A 22,990-nucleotide genomic window follows, 5' to 3' on the forward strand; every position below is an offset into this window, starting at 1 on the left:
CTTGTGCGGGTATCAGCAGTGTGGCTTTGGCGCAAGGGATGATCAACGTCTTCCTTGCCCCTTGTCTTGGTATCATTAACGGTTCATTCTTGTCCAGCATGGCCACATACTCTTCCTCAGGATATTCTTTAAACTGAACTACCCCTTGATTCACGAGTCTTTGCAAGGTTGTCTTAAAGGCTTCGTTATGTTCGAGGACGAACCCCTTTGCAAGTAGATACCTCTTAAGGGCATCTATGGGGGAGCTCCGTTGTTGAACAAACTCTTGCTCGGTGACTACCTCTATTGCATTGACTGTGCCATCATGACGGGGCATAGGGTTTGTCTTCACATTAGGTTTGTCAAAAGCAATTGCTCCTGACTCTATCAGGTCCTGAACCTTGTGCCTAAAGGCCCAACATTTTTCCAATGTATGCCCCGGAGAATTGGCGTGAAATTCACACCTCTCATTAGCTTTGAAATTGGGCATAGTCTTTCCGGGAATCGGAGGTGGCATAGGCCTGAGTTCCACTAACTGCTCGTTTAATAGATGCTTCAGTATCTCGCTTTTAGAAGTGGGCAAAGGGTCGAACTTCCTCGGAGGGCCTTGGAATCTTGGTTGAGGTGAGTATGTCATAGGAGGTCTAAACTCTTGATGCACTACTGCGTTGGTCTCCCCTTCCTTCTTTTTAGCGAAGGTTGAGGTGGGCCTCTTTGAGTGATAAGAGTTAGATGATACTCCTTGTATTTTCCCGCTCTTAATTCCGTCTTCTATCCTTTCACCAATAACCACTAAATCTGAAAACCCTGAGGACACACTCCCTACCATTTTATCGTAGTATGGCCCTTGTAATGTAGCCATAAACATTTTTACGAGTTCCTTTTCCAACAGGGGAGGTTGGAATCGGGAAGCCATTTCCCTCCATCTCTGTGCATACTCCTTAAACGATTCCTCTTTCTTTTGTGACAAATTTTGGAGTTGCATCCGATCGGGTGCCATGTCCAAATTGTATTTATATTGTTTTAGGAACGTATTAGCAAGGTCGGTCCAGCTTCGGATGTGAGACTTCTCTAATTGCATGTACCAGTCAACCGATGCTCCACTCAAGATATCTTGGAAAAAATGCATCATCAGCTTTTGATCATGAGCATAAGCAGCCATTTTTCGCACATACATGCGCACGTGACTCCTCGGACAAGAGAGTCCCTTGTACTTTTCAAAGTCGGGTATCTTGAATTTATGAGGAATAGTCAAATCCGGCACCAAGCTCATTTCATAGGTATCCACATCGAAGGCATCATATCCTTCCATTGCTTTCATCCTTTCTTCCAGCGCCTTGATTTGTCCACTCTCCTTGGAATTCTCCCCAGAATCAGCAGAGGTCAACTTTGGTTGAGGGACTTGATCTGTGTCATTAGTGTCCCCATACTGTAGGTCCAAGTAGTCCTCATCCCTAAGCGGATTGTTGATTGGAATGTGAACTGTGCGAGACGTCCCTTCTTTCTGAGTAGTAGGGATAAATCCTTCTTGAGAAGCCTCTCCCTCTTCATGGGTCGTGGTGACCCTTTTAGATGCGTGAGCATTCGTTTTGTGAGGGTCATAGCCTCGAACATATCCTAACAATGGGTTGCCATCTTTAGGTATCTCTTCATACTGATCATGAACTTCTTTAGCTTTGTCTTGCTTATCTTTGAGGTCTTTCATGAAGCTCAGCACTTGGGCCATTCCTCCCTGGAGGTCTTCAACAGTACCTTTCAGCTGGGTCATTTCTTCACGAAGGGCGGCTTGGTTCTGCTCTAGTTGTTCCATTGCTTTCTTCTTCTGAGCTCTTGTTTGGATGAGTGATCGGGTTGCAATGGCGTGACTGGAGATGAAGACAATTTTCCTTTTAATGTTTTGAAAAGAAATGCCATGCCATGCGTGCTATGAATGATATGCAAATGCCATACTCATGTCTTATCCACATTGTTATTATAATATATTTATATATATTTATATATTAACATATATGTCTGTATATATATATATTATTTCTTTTTTTTCTTGGTTTTTTTTTTGTAGTAGGAACCCTTTCTTTCTCTTTTTTTTTTGAATAATTCTTTTTGGTGAATAATTGCGAAGAAATTGAATAATGCGGAAATAAACACACTTTATTAATTCAAAAAACTTGAAAGAAAGTACAATTTAAATTGTTCAACATTGCGAAAGGAAATAAACACCCATAGAAACAAAACTTCTAAATAATAAAAAAACAAAACTATAAATGACTAAGAACGCCTATGAATGTCCTCCTTGAAGTTGTCCACCATGCTCCTACAAAGCTCCAAGAACTCCTTCACTTCTTTGGGAAGGATGATGGGAGAAGACTCCGCTTTTTCTAAACCCTTCGGAATGTCTAGAATTAAATCATTGCACAAGTAGACTAGCTTGTCATAATTCTCACGACACTTCTCATATTCTTCAAGCATCTCGGGAACCATGCTCACATGCTCATTTGCCGTAGAAACAATTGTGTACTGTCTTTTCCAATGGTCTCTTTCGTTCAGGGTTGCCTCGTGTACCTCTCTTTGTTTCATGAATATTTCCCTAAGTGATACCATGGCTTGGAATGCTCTATTGTACTCATCGGTGCGCTGTAAAAGTGCTTCTTCCGTGGTTAATCTCCTTGCGCGCTCTTGTTGTCCAGAATTGCGAGCTTCTTGAAGATCATATTTGAGGTTCCTTATTTCCTCCTCTTGATCTTTAGTCCTATCAGTTAATTCAAAGACCACAACTTCTAGATTTTTCTCAGATTCCGCTTTGTCATGGGAAACCTTTTCATAGCTCCTTCTCCACCTTGCAATTTCTATGTCCGCTTGTGCCAACCTCTCATTATGTGCTTCTAGATTAAAATTAGCACTTAGAACTCCTTCGGTTGCTCGCTTTCTTTTATTCCTTTGTCTATCATTCTCTTCCTTAGCAGCTTGAAGCTCTTGGTTCTTTTCCTTAAGATCGAAGCGTAGTTGGATTTTTTCGTTGGAAAGTCGATGTAAGTCAAGCTCTAATTTTTCCTTTTCCTTACGGGATGCCTCTAGGGCAGCCTTGATTCCTTCTATCTCTTCGATGGATAGAGAAATAGGATTAGGAGAATCGGGCTTGTACGTGGGATCCACAACAAAAGGTAGTAAAATCTTTCCAACTCTCTCTTGAACCCATCTAGTGTAAGGTTCCTTAGCAACAATATTCTTCGGTCCATAGTTCTTTGTTTGAACATGCTTCCAAGCTTGAATTATTTTCTTTAATGTCCTTGGTTCTCCTTTCCCATTATCATGCAAAATTAGTCCTTCCACTTGTTGATCGGAAGGCCCGCAATCCATAGAATGACCCAATTGGCGCAATGCAAGCACGGGATTATAATTAATACAACCCAAAGTTCCCATTAAAGGCACATTATTAAATTCTCCACATTTATAAATAATTCTTTCAGAATTTAATTTCCTTGCAAACCAGAAGATAGAATCCGCATTGAGAGCTCTTAGCTTTTGAGACCATTCATGCCTAGTCAAATCTTTGATTAAATAACTAGCCTTGTAAAGGTGAGAAGTCAACCAAGTGTACAGTAGATGGAGACAACAGGATATCGCTCCCCTTTTCTTTTCATACCGATCATGGATAGTATAGTAAATATTAGCAAGAATAGTAGGAGTTGGATCCTCATTTAAATTTCTGAAGGAGGTGAAGACATGAATAGCAGCATCATCAACATATTCTGCCTTATTAGGCAGTAGAACAATACAAAAAATTAAAAGAGCCAAAAAATGTCCACAAATGTCCCATTGTTTCTTTTGAGCATAAGACATAGCTTGAGCTTCCAAATAAGTTCTTTTAATTCCTTGTATTCCTCCATCGGTCTTGTGATTAGCTTCTAAATCCGCAACGGGCACTTCCAAAGCTTTGGCTAAATCAGACATTTCAGCCCTTTTTCCAGCACCTGTATAAAATACTTTTTTAATTCTTGAAAACCCAAGCATAGCATCCATCTCCTCCAAAGTAGGAGTCAACTGAAAATCCTGAAAAGTGAAACATCTGAGCGGCGGATCATAAAACTGGATCAAAGCGGTGATTGCTTCTTCTTGAACCTTAACCTTGAGCAAGTCCAAAATATCTCCATAACGGCCTTCAAACCTGTTCAAAGCAGTTGATGACATCTTATCCCTTATATTTCTCAATTTCTTGATGTCAGGCACTGAGACGGTGAGGTGGACAATAGGCTTCTTAGCATTCATTTTTTCCTGAATTTTCACCAAAAAGAATTATTATTATTTTTTTATTCTTCTTTTTTTCCTCTTTTTTTTTTCACCTGTGGATAAGACATGATAAAAATATGCATATGATGTATGATGCATGCAAATAATTATAAAAACATAATATTATAATAATAAGCATATATTCAACATATAATCACATAGGCCCTAAGTTCATAGGTTCGACCTAACGGCTCGGGAGCCTACCCTTCCCATGGGAAAGTTCTAGAAGGTCTCATGGGATCGTTCGTAGCCGCCGAGACTTTTTGTCTCTTTGGATTTTAGAACAACTCATTGGTCCATGAGGTTCGAATTTTAGGGGTTGGTTCCCAGAGAGATCAGCTAACTACCCAGTCCACCCCTCAACAAGGTCGAGCCTCGTATCAGAACTTTCCGAATATTTAACCCACTCTGAGTGGAATTATAATAAGACTCGTAGGCGATGTAATTCCCCTCTGGTCATTATTATAATCCCCACGCTTAGGCTTAACAGCAGTAAAATATACCCAATAATGCAAATTATATAACAATTAACGTTCAATGCAAATATGGCAAATAAATATTTAATAAAAAACAATAAATAAATAAATAATTAAAAAATCATTACTAAAAAATAAACCTTCCCCCAAACCCTAAACGTGGCAAGTTTGCCAAACCCTAAAATGCGCCACAAACCCTAAACCACAAACCTAAACCTAAACCCTCTCAAGCCTTAGGAGCATAATAATTCACCATATGTGTATTTCCCCAGCAGAGTCGCCAGCTGTAGCAACCTGCCCTAAAAATTAAGATTTAGAGTCGCCACCTATTCTGAAGGGCGAATAAGAAACCCTACGTAGATACGAGATTCGGGGTAAGTTATTATAATCAGGTTGAGGGAAGGTGTTAGGCACCCTCAACCCTTTCCTATTGGCTTTGAATCTAAAGTAAAGGTTTATGGCTAAAATATTTAGGTTTTATAGCTAAGGAAGTGAATAGGGGGAAAATTGAGATTTTAAGGAGGGGGACCCGCCTTGTTGCCAAGTGCCTACGTATCTCCTTATGGAGAATCAGAGTCAACGTAGTTCGGGCACAAGGTTGTACGCCTTAGAATTTGATATGAATGTATTTGAAGTTGTTTTGAAGGTATTTTGAGTTACCTTGTTATAGATTTAAAAATCGCAGTATTTGCAGGGATGAAAATCCGTAGTGTCGTGGTTTAGTGTTTTAATGTTTTGGGCGTACAACCCTGATTTGATATGGCACCGTTAGATGCGATGACCAATATATTTGGTCAGTATAGCTAACGGATTAAGGGGCATTGCTGGTTACTCAGATCGATGGATTGATCGTCGCGGGCAGCAAATTAATTGTATTTTTATTTAAGTACTTTTATCTCTCGTCTAAAACGACTGATAGCTTCAATCGGGTCGAGGAGAGAATTATTGAGGTCAAGTAAATTGCAAAACTAATCAGAACAGTTTTATTTCTCGTCTAATACGACCAATATATTTAGTCGGTTTGAGGAGAAATTAAGCTAAGTTGTAAAATGTATATAATCGAACATTTTTTAGAAGTTTATTTAAATTAATTAACATTAGCATAATTTATAAAAGATTAATGAATTATTAGAATAAGAAATTTACAAACCTTAATTAATCAATTAACTAATATTATTAAACACATCAAAATTAGTTAATTAAGTTTTTATATTTTTTATTGTTTTATTTACAAAGGGGGGGGGTGCATTTTATTATGGGTTAGTAATTTTAGGAGGTGTGTGGATAGTAAGGGCCAAGCCCATTAGTATTTTAGATCCGCTGGTCCGTGTGTAGCACAGGTGTATGGTTTATGGTGTGTACGCAGGTACGGAGCGTTGGATCTGGACCTAAACAGATCAAAGGGTCTGCATGCGTTTTTAGTTGGGGTGTATGGTAAGACACACGTAGCGAATCAAGTTCGCTCACGTTGACAAGTGGCCATCAGGAGGCCAAGTGTCAGTCACCGGACGGCGGTGATAGCCATCACCCACTCCCTCTCATCTCTTCCTTCTTCATTCCTTGTTTCCTTTCTCTCTCTTTTCGCTCTGTTCTCTCTCTTTTCTCTATTCTAACCAAAACACCAAACCCAGAAAACAACCATAACCCCAACACCGGCCACTGCCCCCACCGTGAACCACCTCTCTCTCCGCCACTAAAATCCAGTTTCCGGTTGAATGTTCAACCGGTAAACTCAAACGTTCAAACACTTTTAACCCAAAATTCCCTAGATCGATGAAGATCTCGATGATCTTCATCCCCTCCGCCCCCTTTGTTCATACAAAAACCCAGAATCCCGTAACATAAACAAAAGAAATTTCCAGATTCATACAAAATTAAACATGAACATGCAATAGATCAAACCCCTAAGCTACGTGTTTGCGGCGGTTACCTTAAGTTCTTGATTTCTGGAACGTGTTACCTCCCTCCCTCTAATCTCCTCTTCTCTTCTCTGTGATTGCAGGTACCAAGACGACGGTCAAGCGACGGCTTAGGGTTTGAGCTCGCGACGGCGCACAACAAGATCTCTCTGCCAAGATTTTCCGATCCTTTCTCCTTCTTTTCTTTTCTGATTTATAGACTTAGGTTTAGGTTATTTTTAGGAATGTTTAGATTTGATTAGATTATGATTTGGTTGTAAATTGATTCGTTGATTAATGGAAAAATTGATTTTATTTCCGATTTGATTTCGTTGTTGATTGAGATTCTGATTTGATTATGTTATGATTTGATTTGCGTTTCAATCTTGTTTGCGTTTTGATTGCGTTTGGGCCTGGGCGGAGATTGAACTAGGTTTAGTGAGGTTGAAGGTGGCGGCCGCCGCTGGAGGTGAGCTAGGGTTTGCAAGGTTGGGGATGGTGAATAGTGGAGCGGGTTCAAACCGGTTCGGTCCATGACCCGTCTTGGTGTTGACCCGGCCCACGCGTGAACCGGTCCATTGCATCCTTGGCCCAATATACACTTGAGTCCAAAAAAAATGAACAAAAACCATTAAAACCCAATTAATTTCATTAACCAAATAATCCCTCATTAATCTTATAATAATTAGTTATTAACGCTAATATCAGTCTACATGGTAGATAAAAAAAATAGAAAGATTAGTTTTGATTATTTTTCAAATTAGATTACATAAGATTTTAAATAAATACTCATTTGTTGAAAAATTAATATTTATAGGAAATTTTAGAAAATCCGAATGGACCTAATGTTGAACCCAATTTTCTTATTCCTCAAAGGACACCCCCCCTTATCTTTCTTTTTTTCAAGGAGCAATTTAGGAATGGGCCAAGTATCAATTGGATTTAGAAGGGTTTTGTTATTTACACCCTCTCTTTTATCTTAAACCAATTTATACAGGAGTTTTTTATAGGAGAGCGAGTTTAATAATAGATATATCAAACCCTATGGCTCCTAATTTTTAACTCCCTTAATAAATTGAAAAATGAGAATTAAACCGGGTAAATTATGGGGTATGACAATATATACAAACATGAAACACATATAACTATTAACATACACAAAGAGAAAAGTTAGTGAATGTTGGATTCACAAATTGAAAAGTGAAGATTTGTTATTAAAGAGCTCATCCGAGATCAACATGTTTCACCAACATTCACCAATAAAAGTATACTTATATGTAACATATACAAGAAACTATATGGTGAACATAAACAAGTAAACATGTACAAGTAAATATATACACTTGAAACTATACAATATATACGTTATATACAAAGCTCAAAACCACGAAAACTAATGCGATGCAATCAAACCATCCCCGGCAACGGCGCCATTTTGTTGAATGCAGTATAGGGCAAGCAACAAAAAAGATTTGGAAATATTGATCCGGGATTTATCGTCCTCAGAGATGGAGAGATGCCATTCAACAGTTTCTACGGTTTCGAACTTTGGATTGAATGAGAAAAAAGTAAACAAAGATATAGACATGAAAATAATAAACACATTCTTAGAAGAGAAATAACTTATCAGGAATGTAAATATATTCACTCTTCACAAACATACACTTACCAACCCGTTATACTCAACCTACAATACTCCTCTATGTCATCACATATCTCTCACATAAGCGTCCATCTCTGGAGCACAAACGAGATCATCTCACAACTAAGGTTATCTCTAACGCGAAGTCGCAAGAACATCCGTATTCTCGCGTCGGCGATCTCTCGCGCGCCGCTCAAACACGAAAGCATTAAGTACAGATACCCACAGTGAATGCTAGCTCTAAATCTATCCCTAGAGTTCAGAACCAACAAATAATCATCCTAGATAAGGATTCAAGAAGTTTATCTCTAAAGCACCCCAAATCCCCAGCATAGAGCAAAAATCCAGGATAACATCAACACAGATTCGTAAAGCAAGTTAAATATAACATTATAATCGGTAAATATACATAAGATTCAAGTAAATATACAAACAAACCCAACCAAAGAGAAATACACAAAGAAAAAGAGAAATGAACCGAAAATCTTCCGGTTTGTCAGCTCCGTTCGACGCTCAATCCACCCCCGATCATCCGTATGCAACCTCCGAAGTTATTTTCTAAGCTAATTTTGATATAAGAATGAAAACGATGGAGTTGGGACTCAAAAATACCCAACCCATGACCTAAAAATGTGATTTTGGCCCCTTTTAACGAGCTGCTGTCTTAGCAGGTCCGCTTAGCGGACTCCCTCCGCTCAGCGGACTCAAAATTGCATCCAGACTCTGATTTGCTCCGCTGGAGCTCCGCTCAGCGAACCCCCTCCGCTCAGCGGATGACAGAAAAAGTGAAATCTTGTTTTCGCCATAAGTTGAGAACCGTAACTCCGAATTGCGCCCGGTTCGAAGCGTTGGAAAGCTTATTCAATGCTCTATCCAATAATGAATGAATGGAAATAAAAATGATAATTTTTATCATCCTTATTTTGAGCCTTATTCTTTGATGAATTGGTAGAATTTGCATTCTTGAAGCTTAGCCTTTGGTCTTTATTACTCAATGCTCCAAAGATGCGTGAATACCTATAAAATGAATGGAAAACTATTAATTTGTATAAAAATGAATCAAAAACACAACTATGCACATAGTTACACAAAATTTAGGATTTTATTTCAAAAATCATAAGAATAGAATCGATAAGTGCCACAAATATATACTCAAAATATCGACATTTTGACACTTATCAGCAGGTCTATGGAAACACAAAAAAAGCATGGCCTAAAGGTTCTGAGTTTCATAAAATTTCAACGAAGAGGAAGAGGATACAGGGCGCGCGTGTGTTGTCAAATTTGAAACTTTGTTTTTAATATATTGCATGACGCGCGTATCTCAATCAACGTGGGATATTGGCACAGATGGTTGAAGCGTGTCACTGGTATCCAAAGAGACCTGGGTTCGATCCCCAGGTTTTCACGTATTATTTTCCTAAATTTTGTTGATTTGTTTATTATGTTTATCCACCAGATCCCACGCGTCTCACGTGCAAGCGCATACCATACAGCCTCGCATTCCAGTCATCTGATTTCCAATCAATTGATCCAATGCATATGAAGAGATGAGGAACATACCATGGACCCTCAGTCATGCCACACAGAATCCCAGCTAAGTTTTTTTTTTTAATTTTTCTTGTTTCTAATTATATAATATAGTTTTCTTTTTTTTTTATTTTGTTTTGCTTATTTATTTTATTTGTTTCCAAAATTCTTTTAATTTATTTCTTTAACAAAAATTGTTCTAAATTTCTTTTTTTTTATATGTCAAAAACTAAAAATAGTTATCTACTTTAAATTTTTATTTAAATGTTTTAAATTAATTTAGTTTGTTTATTTATTTAATTAATTATAAACGCCTTTATTAATTGATTAAAATATACATTAGGGTTAGGTTACTTAATCAAACTTTTCTTTTTGCCAATTTAATTAATTAGGTTGAAAACCAATAATTAATTAATTTGGCTTTCATTTATTCTATTAATCATAGTTAATTTACGCCCGAATCAGGGTTTATGAGAATTTGCCCTACACTAAAAAATGTTATTTTTCTGTGTCCTTTTCAGGGTTGACTTTTCAAATGCCTTCCGGTTACGCGCCTGATCAAGATCCGAAGCTAAGTATTCAATTTAATTATTATTTTAAAATCTATTTTGTTTCCTTTTAATTAGGGTTTGCCTTTAAATAAAATATTGCCTATATTCAATTTCTTCCTTCTTTTTCTGCCTTTGCCGTTGCCAAATATTTTCAGGGTCAACCCCCGACTACGAACCATACCAGATCAAATTCAAAGCTAAGTGTTTATCTATTTATTTTAATTTCTTTTATCTTTTTATTTTTGATTAGGGTTAGCTATGTCTGCCTCTGAACTGATAATGCACTCACCCTACTTTTGCTTGCTATTTTTCCCACCTTTTGAGGGTTTGCCAACCGTCAAAGCTCGAATAGTCGGTAACCCTAAACTTTAATCTCCTTTATTCTTCTGCTTTTAATTATTATTTATATCAAACCCGCTGGCTCCATTCCCCCTTTCCTCCGCTGGTTTCTTTTTGCCCTTCCCCATATTGCTATTATTACTGTTAATATTAATTGTTGTGGTTAGTAATCCTAGGGAGTGATAACCCTGAACTGAATTAGAATCATTAATTTTACAAGATAATTTATTCTGAATCTGATCACGTGATTGTTGCACCCACGCACCTTTCTGGTAACCCCTCTTGTTGCCTTGTTGTCTGTTGCCTGTTGCCTCGTGTGTTTTTTTTTTTGCAGAATAGCCATGTCCCTCGAATACGAGGATACCTCAGCCATGTTGCCTCGATTATGCAAAGGTCATAAGACCCTAATGATGCTGCCTTCGATACACCAATATGACCTCGACCCTCGGAAGTTGCCTACGAAAGGCTGAGGTATCCTCTGGTTGCCTACGAAAGGCTATTCTGATCCTTCCCTTAGACTACCTGCCTCTCTATGGCATGGGACACTCTTATGGCGAATGATAATGCGACGACCCTTCAACCTCCAAATGAAAGGCTTCCTCCCCTCTTATGGCATGGATAGACCCTTTCACCCTGAAAGGCTAAAAGAACTATTCTCTACATTATTAAGGTAATTGCCCCTAATTGCCTTGCTCTGGCTAAAAACATTTTCATATTCTTTCTCATAAACCTTCAAAATGGCTAAGCTCATTTACGAGCTAAAGTCCATATTCACTTCTTCTACATTTCTAAAATCAAAGAGCAAAGCAATTAAGAGCCCATGGATAACCATGGATGCAAAGGGTGCCTTACACCTTCCCTTTGCATAAATTACCCCCCGAACTCAATCTCTTTCAAAAAGGTTTTTTTTCTGTTCTTTTAGCCTTTCTTATTTGGATAAAGTAAAAGTCGGTGGCGACTCTTGCTTAACCGCGACATTTTGATAAAGTCAGTTCACCGTATTACAATTAAACAAAAACCATATGGATGTTGACAAAAAGGCTCAAAGGAGGTTACTAATGCTCACACACTCACAGGATGAATTGATATTTGGCTATGGTAGTTGTGCTCAAAATTAAACAAGTGCCTTGATCACTTTCGTGCATTCAAAAAATCAATACAAACGAAATATTAAACATAATAATATCCAGTTAAAACAAGAAATGTCGGTCTCTATCATATATACACAATGGAAAGCCGCCTCACATTTATGGTAAAAGGGGAAACTAATTGTGATTCAAGTCATGGGCAAGTTATGCAAAAAGAATGAGTAATATGAAATTTGTACAAATGAAAAGTCTCATAAACATGTGTTGCTATAGAAAGCGATAAACGAGTACCTTACTACGTACAAATTTGAACAATCATTACCGCACAACCTGCATGTTGAATCTATTACAATCGAAGAATTAACAAATGCTACTTCAAGTAATCGGGCCAAAATTTGAGTCTAAACAACAACAAAATAATTAAAAAATAAAACTATAAAATACTATACTATAAAGCCTTGGTGTAAGTGGGAAAAATGCGAACCGAGTGAACCATTAAAAAGAGTTCATTGGCCAAAAGCAACAGGGCGCGCGATGCGCCCTCAAGACCGCGCGACGCGCCCTCTGTTCTACCAAACTAAGCTCTTCAGCTCCCAGGCTGCACGACACGCGCTACACCAGATAAACAAAAACCAATGCAGCAAAACAGAAACTCAGAGCAACCTACACTACTCATTTACCAAAAAGAAAAATAAAACTGTTGGGGTGCCTCCCAACAAGCGCTTGTTTTACGTCGTAAGCTCGACGCCTTTATTGTGCTCGGGTAGTAACCTCCTCCACGACACGTCAATGCTTTCGCCTCAACGCAACCTAAAGAAAATGTCCTAACCACAGACGAACAAACATTACGAAACAAGAGAATCTACAACAATACGTAAAAAAACATCTATTAACTAACACATAACGATAAGTAAAACCACAATTTTTACAAAAGTTTGGTGAAATTAACTAAACAAGTTGAAAAGTGAAGATTGAAAATTAAAGGGCTATCCGAGTTCAACTTGTTTATAAGTCCACCAAACAAAATTAAAACATGTATCTATACAATCAACTATACAAATGTATACAAGTATAAGGAAATTCACAAATATACGATATTCACAAAACTCAAAAACAAAGAAACTATCGCAATGCGAATTCTATAGAAACACCAATCCCCGGCAATTGCGCCATTTTGTTGAAGCGGTAAAGCGGCAAGCAACAAAATATTTGGAAGTATTTATCCGGGAAATTATCGTGTCCACAGAGATTAGTGCTACTGAACTACCGTTCGAAGGATTCTTAGTTCTTGAGTTTAAGTTAAATGGGTTTTAAGTAAAAACATAAAAGTAAACATATCAACATAAAATAAATTCATTTTTGATATAGAATAACTTATCAGGTTCGAATCTAAACTACTCCTCACAAACTTAGATTTATCACTCCGCCGCACTCAATCTACAATACTCATCCGAATCACCACATATCTCTCACATCAATGTCCATTTCTACAACACCGACGAGAGTTCAACTATATTGCTCTTTCGACAATGTCTCAACCGATCGAACAACACCGAGACATTAAATCTAGATATTATGTGGATGTTAACCCCAATCCTATCTCTAGAATCTAAAGCTAACAGATATCCCCTAATCATGATTTATGATGTCTATTTCTACAACAACACAAATCCAAAGCATTTAAGCAAAAAGATCAAGGAAACACCGATTAAGATTTATAAAGTAAACTTTATACAACTAGTAGAAAGAGTAACAAACATACATAGGTTTAGAGTAAATTTACAAACAAACCCAACAAAAGTGGTTACAAAGAGAAAAGGAGGAGAAGAAAACTCAATTTCTCGCGGTGTCAAACACGATCAATCGAGCTCTCAACCAAGAATCATCCTATTACAAGCCACAAATGTTGTTTTCTAAGCTCAATCTACCAAAAATTGAAGGTTGATGAGTTGGGGTTCAAAAATACCCAAAACATAACCTAAAAAATGTGTTTTCCCCCTATTTATGCAATTTTGGATCTGGTGTAGCGCGCGTCGCGCGCAGGAGGGCGCTACGCGCGCTGACTGCTGTCTTGAAAAAAATCAGCTTTAGTGTTTTGGCCATAACTTGAGAACCGTAACTCTGATTTGCGCCCGGTTCAAAGCGTTTGAAAACTTATTCAATTTCCTATCTAAAAATGACAAAATATCAACCAAATTGATGATTTATTATGCTTTGAATTTAAGCTTTATTCGTTGACGAGTTGGTTCCGTTGCTCAAAATCGTGCATTTGAAGCCGTGTCTTCGACACTTTATTAATCATGCTCCAAATACACAAGAATACCTACAAAAAGACACAAAAACTATCAAAAGGTATAAAAGTATATGAAAATACAACTATTCACAAAGTATATGTATTTATACATAAAACAGAGAATTATTCAACGAATATTAACAAAAGTCTTGATAAGTGCCACAAAACATATATACAAAATAAGTACATTTTGGCACTTAACAGAAGCCATAGACATTGATCCCACTTTGGGAATCTTATTTTCCTTCTTTGAGATGAAAGGAGTCGGCAGGGGAAGCTGGGTGTCTCTGAGTGGGCTTCCGGGTAGGAGTTTCCTCCAGGTATACACTTCTAATTACAAACATTTCAAAGGTCGTTTCGTCTGAGTAAAGGGTGGAAATAGGTGCTCGATTCGTCTGAGGGGGGCGGCGCTTCCCTCACTATTGGTCGGCTGATCTGGTCCTTATATCCATATCCGACTATGATAAACTGTATGCTGAGGAATTGCTAGCACTTACCTTCATGGATTCCTTTTCTAGGATGAAAACTAAGGATATCATGGAGGTGTCCGACGATCCGAATAAACTTTTGATTTATCTTGGTAATGTGTAATAGCGCTCTTTCACCATATATGCGATATTTTCATTTTATTTAACTCTATCATACCTTTTTGCAAAAATCATAAAGAGGACAAGTTTGAAAGAGCAGAAGAATTTGATGGCGGAGGATAGAGCTAGGTGCGCTACAAGACAGGCAACATTGACATATGACTCCTCCGGTCTCCTTATCCGGATAGCTCGAAAGAAGAAGTAGGACAACGTTGCAGAGGTTCAACCTATATAGTAGGACGGGGATGTTGTCTCGGATTCCTCCTCACCTCATCCTAAGAAGCAAAAAATGACGACGGTGGATCCTGCAAAAAGCATCGATCACATCCTCGCGGCCTTGATGCGGGATCCTGGGTAAGGGAGTCAGTGGAGCCAACCCTCTCCTCCCTTCAACTTCTGGGGCGAAGATTTCGATGGCCTCAAGTTTCTTTACGACCATTTAAGTTTGGACTGATGGGTTGCTAAGGCCAGGAATCTCAATTCCCAGCATCTGATTGCTCACCTCGGCACATATTTAATAAGGTGTGTCGTGCTAGCCAGGTTGCTGTTTGAGATGGGAAGTGATGTCGAGCATCGCCTGTCCGATGAGGTAAAGACGCTAAAAGATGATCTCAAGACACAAATTGAGAGGTTTGATGAGGTCAATAATCAGTTGGCCCGACTTTCGGAGGAGAGGAAGAGCTCAGAGACCCTTCTGAACAACCTTACCACAGAAATCAAGAGGCTAAAAGGGGCTACAGAGGAGATCAAGGAACTCAGAAAGAAGAATGAATAGCTTGAGGCCTCTTTGAAAGAAGCCCAACTCGATATTATCTCCGTGGGTGACGACGCCTTTGAGAGGGCCTAGGCTTAAGATCTGGTGCTCCAGCCTGGTCTGAGTGCGGAGGCCATGGACTACTTCAAGGTCATTCGAGATGGCCAAAATCTTCTTCCATGTCTGGCACTCAGACATCATTATCGAATTCACTTACCCAACCAGTTGGTTAGATATCTTCAGTTCTCCCAAATCCCAGGTCTTTGTTTCCCACCACTTGTTTATCCCATTGAAAACCTTGGGTGGGTGTAGATAGAGGAAACAATATGCACTGTCCTCCAGGGAGAATGCAAAGCTGGCAGGCTCGCAAGGCACGATGTTTGCCAAGTTTCTATCAAAATGGCACCTTTCGACATGATTTACTTCGGCCATGAAGTAGCTCTGGTCAGCTTCGATGTTCTCCACGATGTCGTCTTCGCACCAAATAATGATCCTCTGATGCATTGAGGATGGTACTGCCCCTATGCCATGTATCCATTCACGGACCAATAGTGTATTATAATTTGCTTTCGATTCGACCACCATGAACATGGTTGGCCTGGTGATAGTACCAATTGTCAAGTTCACTTAAATAACTCCCATAGTTATTCCCACTTTACCTTCATAGTTCGACAGAACCATGTTGTGAGGCTTCATATCCATGTTTGACTTTTCCAATGTTTCAATATAGTATGTGACATTAAGTTCACAGTCTCTCCCACATAAACGAATATCTTGTTAATTGGCATATTTTCCACTTTCCCTCTTATGAAAAGAGGCTTCAAATGACCCATCATGGCTGCATCAGGTCTTTCAAAGAAGGCATTTTTCTCTTTGACGCAACCATTTTTCATGACATAATAGCAAATTGGTCTATGCTTGGCCATTTCAGCATCCATGTTTCCCTCAGGTTCTTCCGACCTCTGTGATCTGGTCGTATTCTCTGGGTAAAACTAATACCGCGTTTCATATGATATTCAAGGATGGCTCTGACCTTGTGTCGAAGTTGTCTTTCAAAAAATCGTCTTCATTTCCCAGGTCCTCGACCTTATCTTCAAAATTCTCCTCCTCGAATTACTTTTGTCTCCTTTCATTTTCATGTCTCACATTATTCCCATTTCCCAATGGCATGTTGCTGTTTGACTATGCAACCATTTTTTCCTTAGCTTCCCTCTCTGCCTTTCGCCTCCTTTGCTCCTTTCGCCATTGGGATCTGAACATTGGATTTTTCCCTTTATATTTGCTGGGACAATATGTTTGTTGCTTTTTGACTTGAAATTCCCTCATGTACTCCATAGAAGAACCTCTTCCAACCTCGGAGTTTTTCCATTTCGCCTAGTCTTGGTCCCACCTATGTGCAGGTTTAACCCATTTCCCATTCAGAGTCTTTGTAGTTGGCTTGTCCCCCTTGGTTCTGTTTTCTGGGTATCCCCCTTTTTTCGAAGACATACCTGTTATTTGAATCCCTTTGGTTCCTCCTTTCTTTGACTTGTAATTTTCAATATTCTCAGCCGTTTTTTTGTCAAAGACGCCGTTGTACTTTGGGCACAACATGACTTCAGACTTCTTTTTCTGGCATCTAACAAGGAAGTCAAGAAAGCCCTCGGACTCCTTAGGAAAAGTAACTTGATTGTATTGCTTTTGCTTCTTAGCCTTTTCATCTATCTCCATCTCATCTATTTGTGAGATCTCGACCATGTTGATTTCAACCTTGGTATCTTTAGTAATGCGAAGATCATTCATATTCGCCATCAGGCCTTCGGTAGCCTTGGTTATCTCGTCTGCTTGAAGGAAGCCTTTAGTGACTTCGCAAGTCCTTCTGGCTTGGATGGAACCTTCAGCAATTCCCTGTACAACATCCGTAAAAGGAGTTCTAGATCACCGGGGAGAAATTCCTCTTTCAGCTTTTGTGTGTTTGCGTCTGGTTTCCATCTTTTGTTGTTTTAAGCTTTGTGCTACTCTTTACCCATTTGGTTGTCCTCACTAACTATGAGTTCATGGAACCGTGAAATTGAGTGTAGACTTGAAAATAGGTATGTACTTTGCATTGGTTGGTGCATATATGGGTAAGGAGATTAAATCACAAATTAATGGATCCTGCAACTATTTTTTAGCCTATGAGTGAGAAGTTTAATTAACTCTTGGAACCGCTAGTGCATGGATGTTACCCATGGAACTTCTTACATCTATTTTTTAGCTTATGAGTGAGAAGGTTAATTAACTCTTGGAATTGCTAATGCATGGATATTACGTATGAAACTTCCTGCAACTGTTTTTTAGTTGATAGAAGAAAATTGTCTATTGAAAAAGTCCCACATTGTGTGAGTTATGATTAATTTAAATGTATATATATCATACACTAACAGACACTTAAAAACTCTTTTGGCATGGAGAAATGGGCTGGCCAACCGCCCAATGTTTTTAACATTTCATATGAAAATGAAATGTAAATAATTTATTAATGAAATCATATGGATAATAAAAAAATGATGTGGATAATAAAAGATTAATAAAAGAATGCCACCTATAAAATAAAGTACACCTCAGCATTTTCATAATTAAAATAAATTTTAATATTAAAAAGTTAATTTGAAAAAAATCAAAGTTCTAACTTAATGAAGTAATACCATACTATAAACATGGTTAATTAATAATCGTTCAGTTTGGTTTAGTTCGGTTATTGAACTTAAACATGGTTAATTAATAATCGTTCAGTTTGGTTAGTTTTGGTTCAATCAACGGTTTAGTTCGGTTATTGAAAGTGTTTGATAAATTATAGTTTGATTCATAAATCAAAGAGAATGGTTCAATTATTTAACAATAATTTGTTCAGATCTGTGGTTCAGTACAGTTCGATGAATTTTTTGAACAACCCTATGATAATGTGATACTAAGTGTAAAAGGATTTTTATGGAATTTTGGTGGTATAGTAGTTTCTCAAGGAGATAATTTTTTTGTTACTTTTTAAATATGTTAAATAATAAATATTGATAACTGTAAACTGTGTATCTAGACTTATTCAATTTATCTAAATACTAAATAGTACTATTTTCTTTAATTTGTTATAATTTATAGAAAGAATATGAAAAAAGTATTTAATTAAAACTATGCATTTTTTGGAATATGGTTTTTTAAAAGTTTTTTTTTATTTTTTTCTATTAACAAAACAATCATTCTTTGAATTGTGTTGATCAAATCATAACATTCAAATTCTGATAAAATCAAATACATTTAATTTCATTTTGTCTCTTTTTGTTCATGTGTTTAAAGGACTATATAAAAGGATAGACCACATAAGTGAACAAATGTACTTGAAGAAGAACTTGTTCTGATTACCGATCATCTTACACAGTCAATGTAAGTCAGCTCCACCATCATTTTTGTTATCGTTAATATTATTCAATCAAGATCCTAATTATGTTCATTTTTTATTATTCCCACTCAGAATTTTTATTTATCTTTTTCTCTTCCATAGATCATTAAAGTTTTCTCACTAGAATCATGATTTATTTTGAGATCTTTTTCTGAATTTTCTACTTTTTTTGGTCTATGTCAAAAAGTTTTTTCTCACTAAAATGAACAAAAGTTTTTTCGGCTGCATTTGTTCTAAATTCTACATATTACTAAAGATCTCGACTTTGATTAATTAATTTTTTTTTGTATTTCTTGAATCAGACTCAACTGAAAAGATACAATGGTAAATCCGATATGTAGCAATTGCGATGGACCCGTTATTCCCGGCCACATTTTGTTTGAGGAGCATCATATTAGAATCGAAAACGCCCGTTTAAAACGCCCGTTTAAAGGATGAGTTATATCGTATAAGTGCCTTAATAAACAACTTCCTTGGTCTGGAACTTGGTATTGGAAGGAATGCATATGGTGGTGGTCTAAGCTCTCTTGGCTCTTCTTTACCAATGGAAAGGATTGGAGATAGTAATGACATTCAGTTTGAGAGATCGATATGCTTATAGATCTTGCATTAGCTGCTATGGATGAACTATTAAAGATGGCTCAGCCAGATAGTCCTATTTGGATTAAAGGTTTGAATGGAGAGAGGGACATTTTGAATCAAGAAGAGTATGCAAGGTTTTCTTCTTGCATTAGTCCGAAACCTCCTGGTTTTGCTGCTGAAGCTACGAGAGAAACCGACATCATATTAATCAACAGTTCGTCCCTTATGGAAGTTTTGATGGACGCGGTAAGATGATCGAATACTCAACCTAGTTTGACTTTTGAAATATGCGCCTCACTAGAATTAGGTGTGCGCTAGTGTCTGAATATATTGTATGACACATGCCCCTAATATTTTCCTTTTTGTTCAGCACTCTTTAACTAATCATGCTTTTTGGTTTCGGCATTTGTCTAATCAAAGTTAGAACATTACACAAAAACTTGGTTTATTTGAAATATTTAAAGTTCTGTACTATTGTATGAGTGTATTTTGGCTAGTGTGATACAAGGTAAGCTGCATTGGTGTGCAGGTAACTTGGATTGAACATTGGGAGTATGATGAGAGTGTTGTTCATCAACTCTATCGTCCGTTGCTTATTTCCGGTATTGGATTTGGTGCTACTAGATGGATCGCCACTCTCCAAAGGCGGTGTGAAGGTTTGGCTATCCTCCTCTCGTCATCCATCTCAAGTGACGATCATGCACGTAAGCCAATCCATGTGATGTGCATGTATTTAAATTGTTACCCCTTCAAATCCTTTATTAACAACACAAATGGTATAATTTTGACATTTTTGTTTTACAGCATTAAGTCAAGCTGGTAAAAGAAGTATGTGGAAGCTGGCACAACGCATGACGAATAATTTTTGTTCTGGGGTTTGTGCTTCATCTTCAAGGAAGTGGGACAACCTTCAAATGGGGACCTTGAGTGATGACGTGAGAGTTATGATTAGGAACAATATTGATGACCCTTGCGAGCCTCCGGGTATTGTGCTCAGTGTTGCAACATCTATTTGGGTGCCAGTTTCTCGACAAATACTGTTTGATTTTCTGCGTGATGAACGCCTTAGAAGCAAGTGGGACATTTTGTCAAATGGCAGAACAATCCAAGAAATGATTCACATTTCTAAAGGTCAAGGAAATTATGTTTCTCTCCTTCACGCTAATGTAAGTTATTCACATTGGCTAGAAAGAATTCGTAAATAGGTTTTATAACATTGAGTTAGCATCAAAACTAAAAATATTTGTTGTGTAATTTATAGGCCGTTAATGCGAATGATAGCAGCATGTTGATTCTTCAAGAGACGTGGGTGGATGCGTCCTGTTGCGTAGTGGTATATGCACCGGTTGACTCACAATCATTGAACGCAGTAATGAGCGGTGGAGATTCTACATATGTTGCATTCTTGCCTTCAGGCTTTGCCATTCTTCCTGATGGAAATAAATCCTCTAGCTATGGTGGATCATATGAGACTTCACAAGAAGGCGAAGGAGGTGGAAGTTTGCTAACCGTTGGATTCCAAGTTCTGGTCAATAGTCTTCAAACTCCCAAGATCATAATGGAATCTGTGGACACCGTGAATAATCTTATCTCATGCACTATTCAGAAGATCAAAGTTGCACTAAGAGTTGCATAACAAAAAAACCATTTTGATAGTCTTAAATACATATCCAAACATGTGTCTCTTATTAATGTTGCCCTACAGAGTTCAAACTTGCAAATTGGTAATCTGGACATCTATTATGACTATTAATGCATTTTTCATATTTTGGTGTTAAATTTTCTTTCTAAGTTTTATTTTGGTTCATTTTTTTTTTGAGAGTGTATACTAAAATCATTTTAATATCAACATGTGACGGTATAGGTTATCACCTTTTTCACATATAAATTAACAAAATAATGTTTCATTACTATTATGCTTGTTTCATAGGTTTTATTGCACATGTATGTTTTGGATTCTACTGGCCTTGCATGAATTGTTAGTGTTTCTAAAGAATCTTCTAATAACTCATATGAGTAAGTTATCTCATGGGAAATAAAATAGGAAATTTTAATATTAATTTTGAAATATCTCAAATTCAATATCTAGTATACTTTTTTAGATTTTATTGGATAGATTTCAACTTTCACATTGATTAGAGATAGAGGTTGAAAAATAATTATATAAATAGACCCTATTTACTTTACAAGTTGGTTTTATATAGGCGTGACAATGGGACGGGGCAAGGTGGAGATGAGTTTTATCGTTCTTCGCTCCAAACTCAAACGGAGATAAGTAATTGAGTTCAATCCCACTTCAAATGAATTTAAGTAAGATAATCAAAACTCAACCAGACATTAAACCGATATCAATGTGATTTAGGGTTTAAAGATATGATCGAGGTTGGACTGAGGTCAGATCGTTAATGTTATATGATGTAATACTAGTTTTTTACCATATATATTGGTGGTTATGCCTCTTTGGAGTTTTAGAATAGAGGGTTCAATGGGGTTATGCGCAGAATTTAAAGGTCAGGTGGTTTACTTTGTGAACATTTACTCATCTTGTCTGTTGGCTGGGAAGCATAGGTTATGGGCAGAATTGGTTGATTTGAAGAATAAATTTGGTGGTGGTTGGTGGTGCGTGGGAGGCGACTTCAACTCAACACGAGAAGGAAGCGAAATAATGGGCAGCTCTGTTGTTAGCAGAGGTGCAGAATCGAACGAGTTTAATGAATTCATAGAAATGATGGACTTGGTGGATGTCCCTTCGATCGGTAGCAGGTTCACATGGTCAAACAAGGAGGGTAGATGTAAAAGCAGACTGGATAGGTTTCTGTTGTCTGAAGGTTTAATCGATAGCTGGAGCATTATAGGGCAAAAAGTTGGGGATATGGACATATCTGATCACGCTCCTATTTGGCTGAAAGCAAACAACAAGGGCTGGGGTCCCAAACCCTTTAGATTCAATAACTGCCGGTTTGAAGATGCAGAGTTTATGAGGTTCGTGGAGGATTCGTGGAAAGACATAAATGTAGCTGGAAACAAGACGTTCATCATAAAAGAGAATCTCAAAATTCTAAGGACCAAATTGAGAATATGGAATAAAGAGAAGTTCGGGTGGATCGATCTCAAAATTGAAGAAGCAACGAAGAAGCTGAATTTAGGTGTAAGACCTCCTACAGGCTCAACTGATGACGCATCAGTTAGACAGGAAAGGGATTTGGATAGAAAGGCAGTTGTGGACGATCTGTGGAAGCATTTACGTCTTCAAGAAAGCCTTTTGAGACAAAAGTCGAGAATCAAATGGCTCAAGGGGGGAGATCTGTAAGTACAAGCCTATACTCACCAAGGAGTTTTCGATTCATGGCAAACATCATAAGTGAACAAACGACAAAATCACAAGTGAATGACTCAAGGAAAAGCAAGCATTGGCTATCCTATAAAGAACAACAAAAGCACAAGTGAATGACTCAAGGAAAAGTAAGCATTGGCTATCCTAAAGCACAAGTGAATGACTCAAGGAAAAGCAAGCATTGGCTATCCTATAAAGAACAACAAAAGCACAAGTGAATGACTCAAGGAAAAGTAAG

The 22,990-nt window shown here is 37.7% G+C and overlaps 1 protein-coding gene and 1 pseudogene across 1 annotated transcript; both read left to right on the forward strand.

Annotated features, from left to right (window-relative positions):
* LOC131649268 (homeobox-leucine zipper protein ANTHOCYANINLESS 2-like) overlaps window positions 1-21,240 on the forward strand; it is a 59,805-nt pseudogene extending 38,565 nt beyond the window's left edge.
* A 663-nt stretch (window positions 21,241-21,903) lies between these two features.
* On the forward strand, window positions 21,904-22,728 carry LOC131649274 (uncharacterized). Its single transcript, XM_058919045.1, has one exon. The coding sequence runs from the start codon at window positions 21,904-21,906 to the stop codon at window positions 22,726-22,728; it is 825 nt and encodes a 274-aa protein (XP_058775028.1).
* The last annotated feature ends 262 nt before the right edge of the window (window positions 22,729-22,990 follow it).

Source organism: Vicia villosa, linkage group LG1, assembly GCF_029867415.1.
Source record: "Vicia villosa cultivar HV-30 ecotype Madison, WI linkage group LG1, Vvil1.0, whole genome shotgun sequence".
NCBI lineage: Eukaryota > Viridiplantae > Streptophyta > Magnoliopsida > Fabales > Fabaceae > Vicia > Vicia villosa.

What these genes read in the sequence shown, in the direction of transcription:
- LOC131649274 (XM_058919045.1), top strand. Translation starts at nt 21,904, where the DNA reads ATGGGGTTATGCGCAGAATTTAAAGGTCAGGTGGTTTACTTTGTGAAC.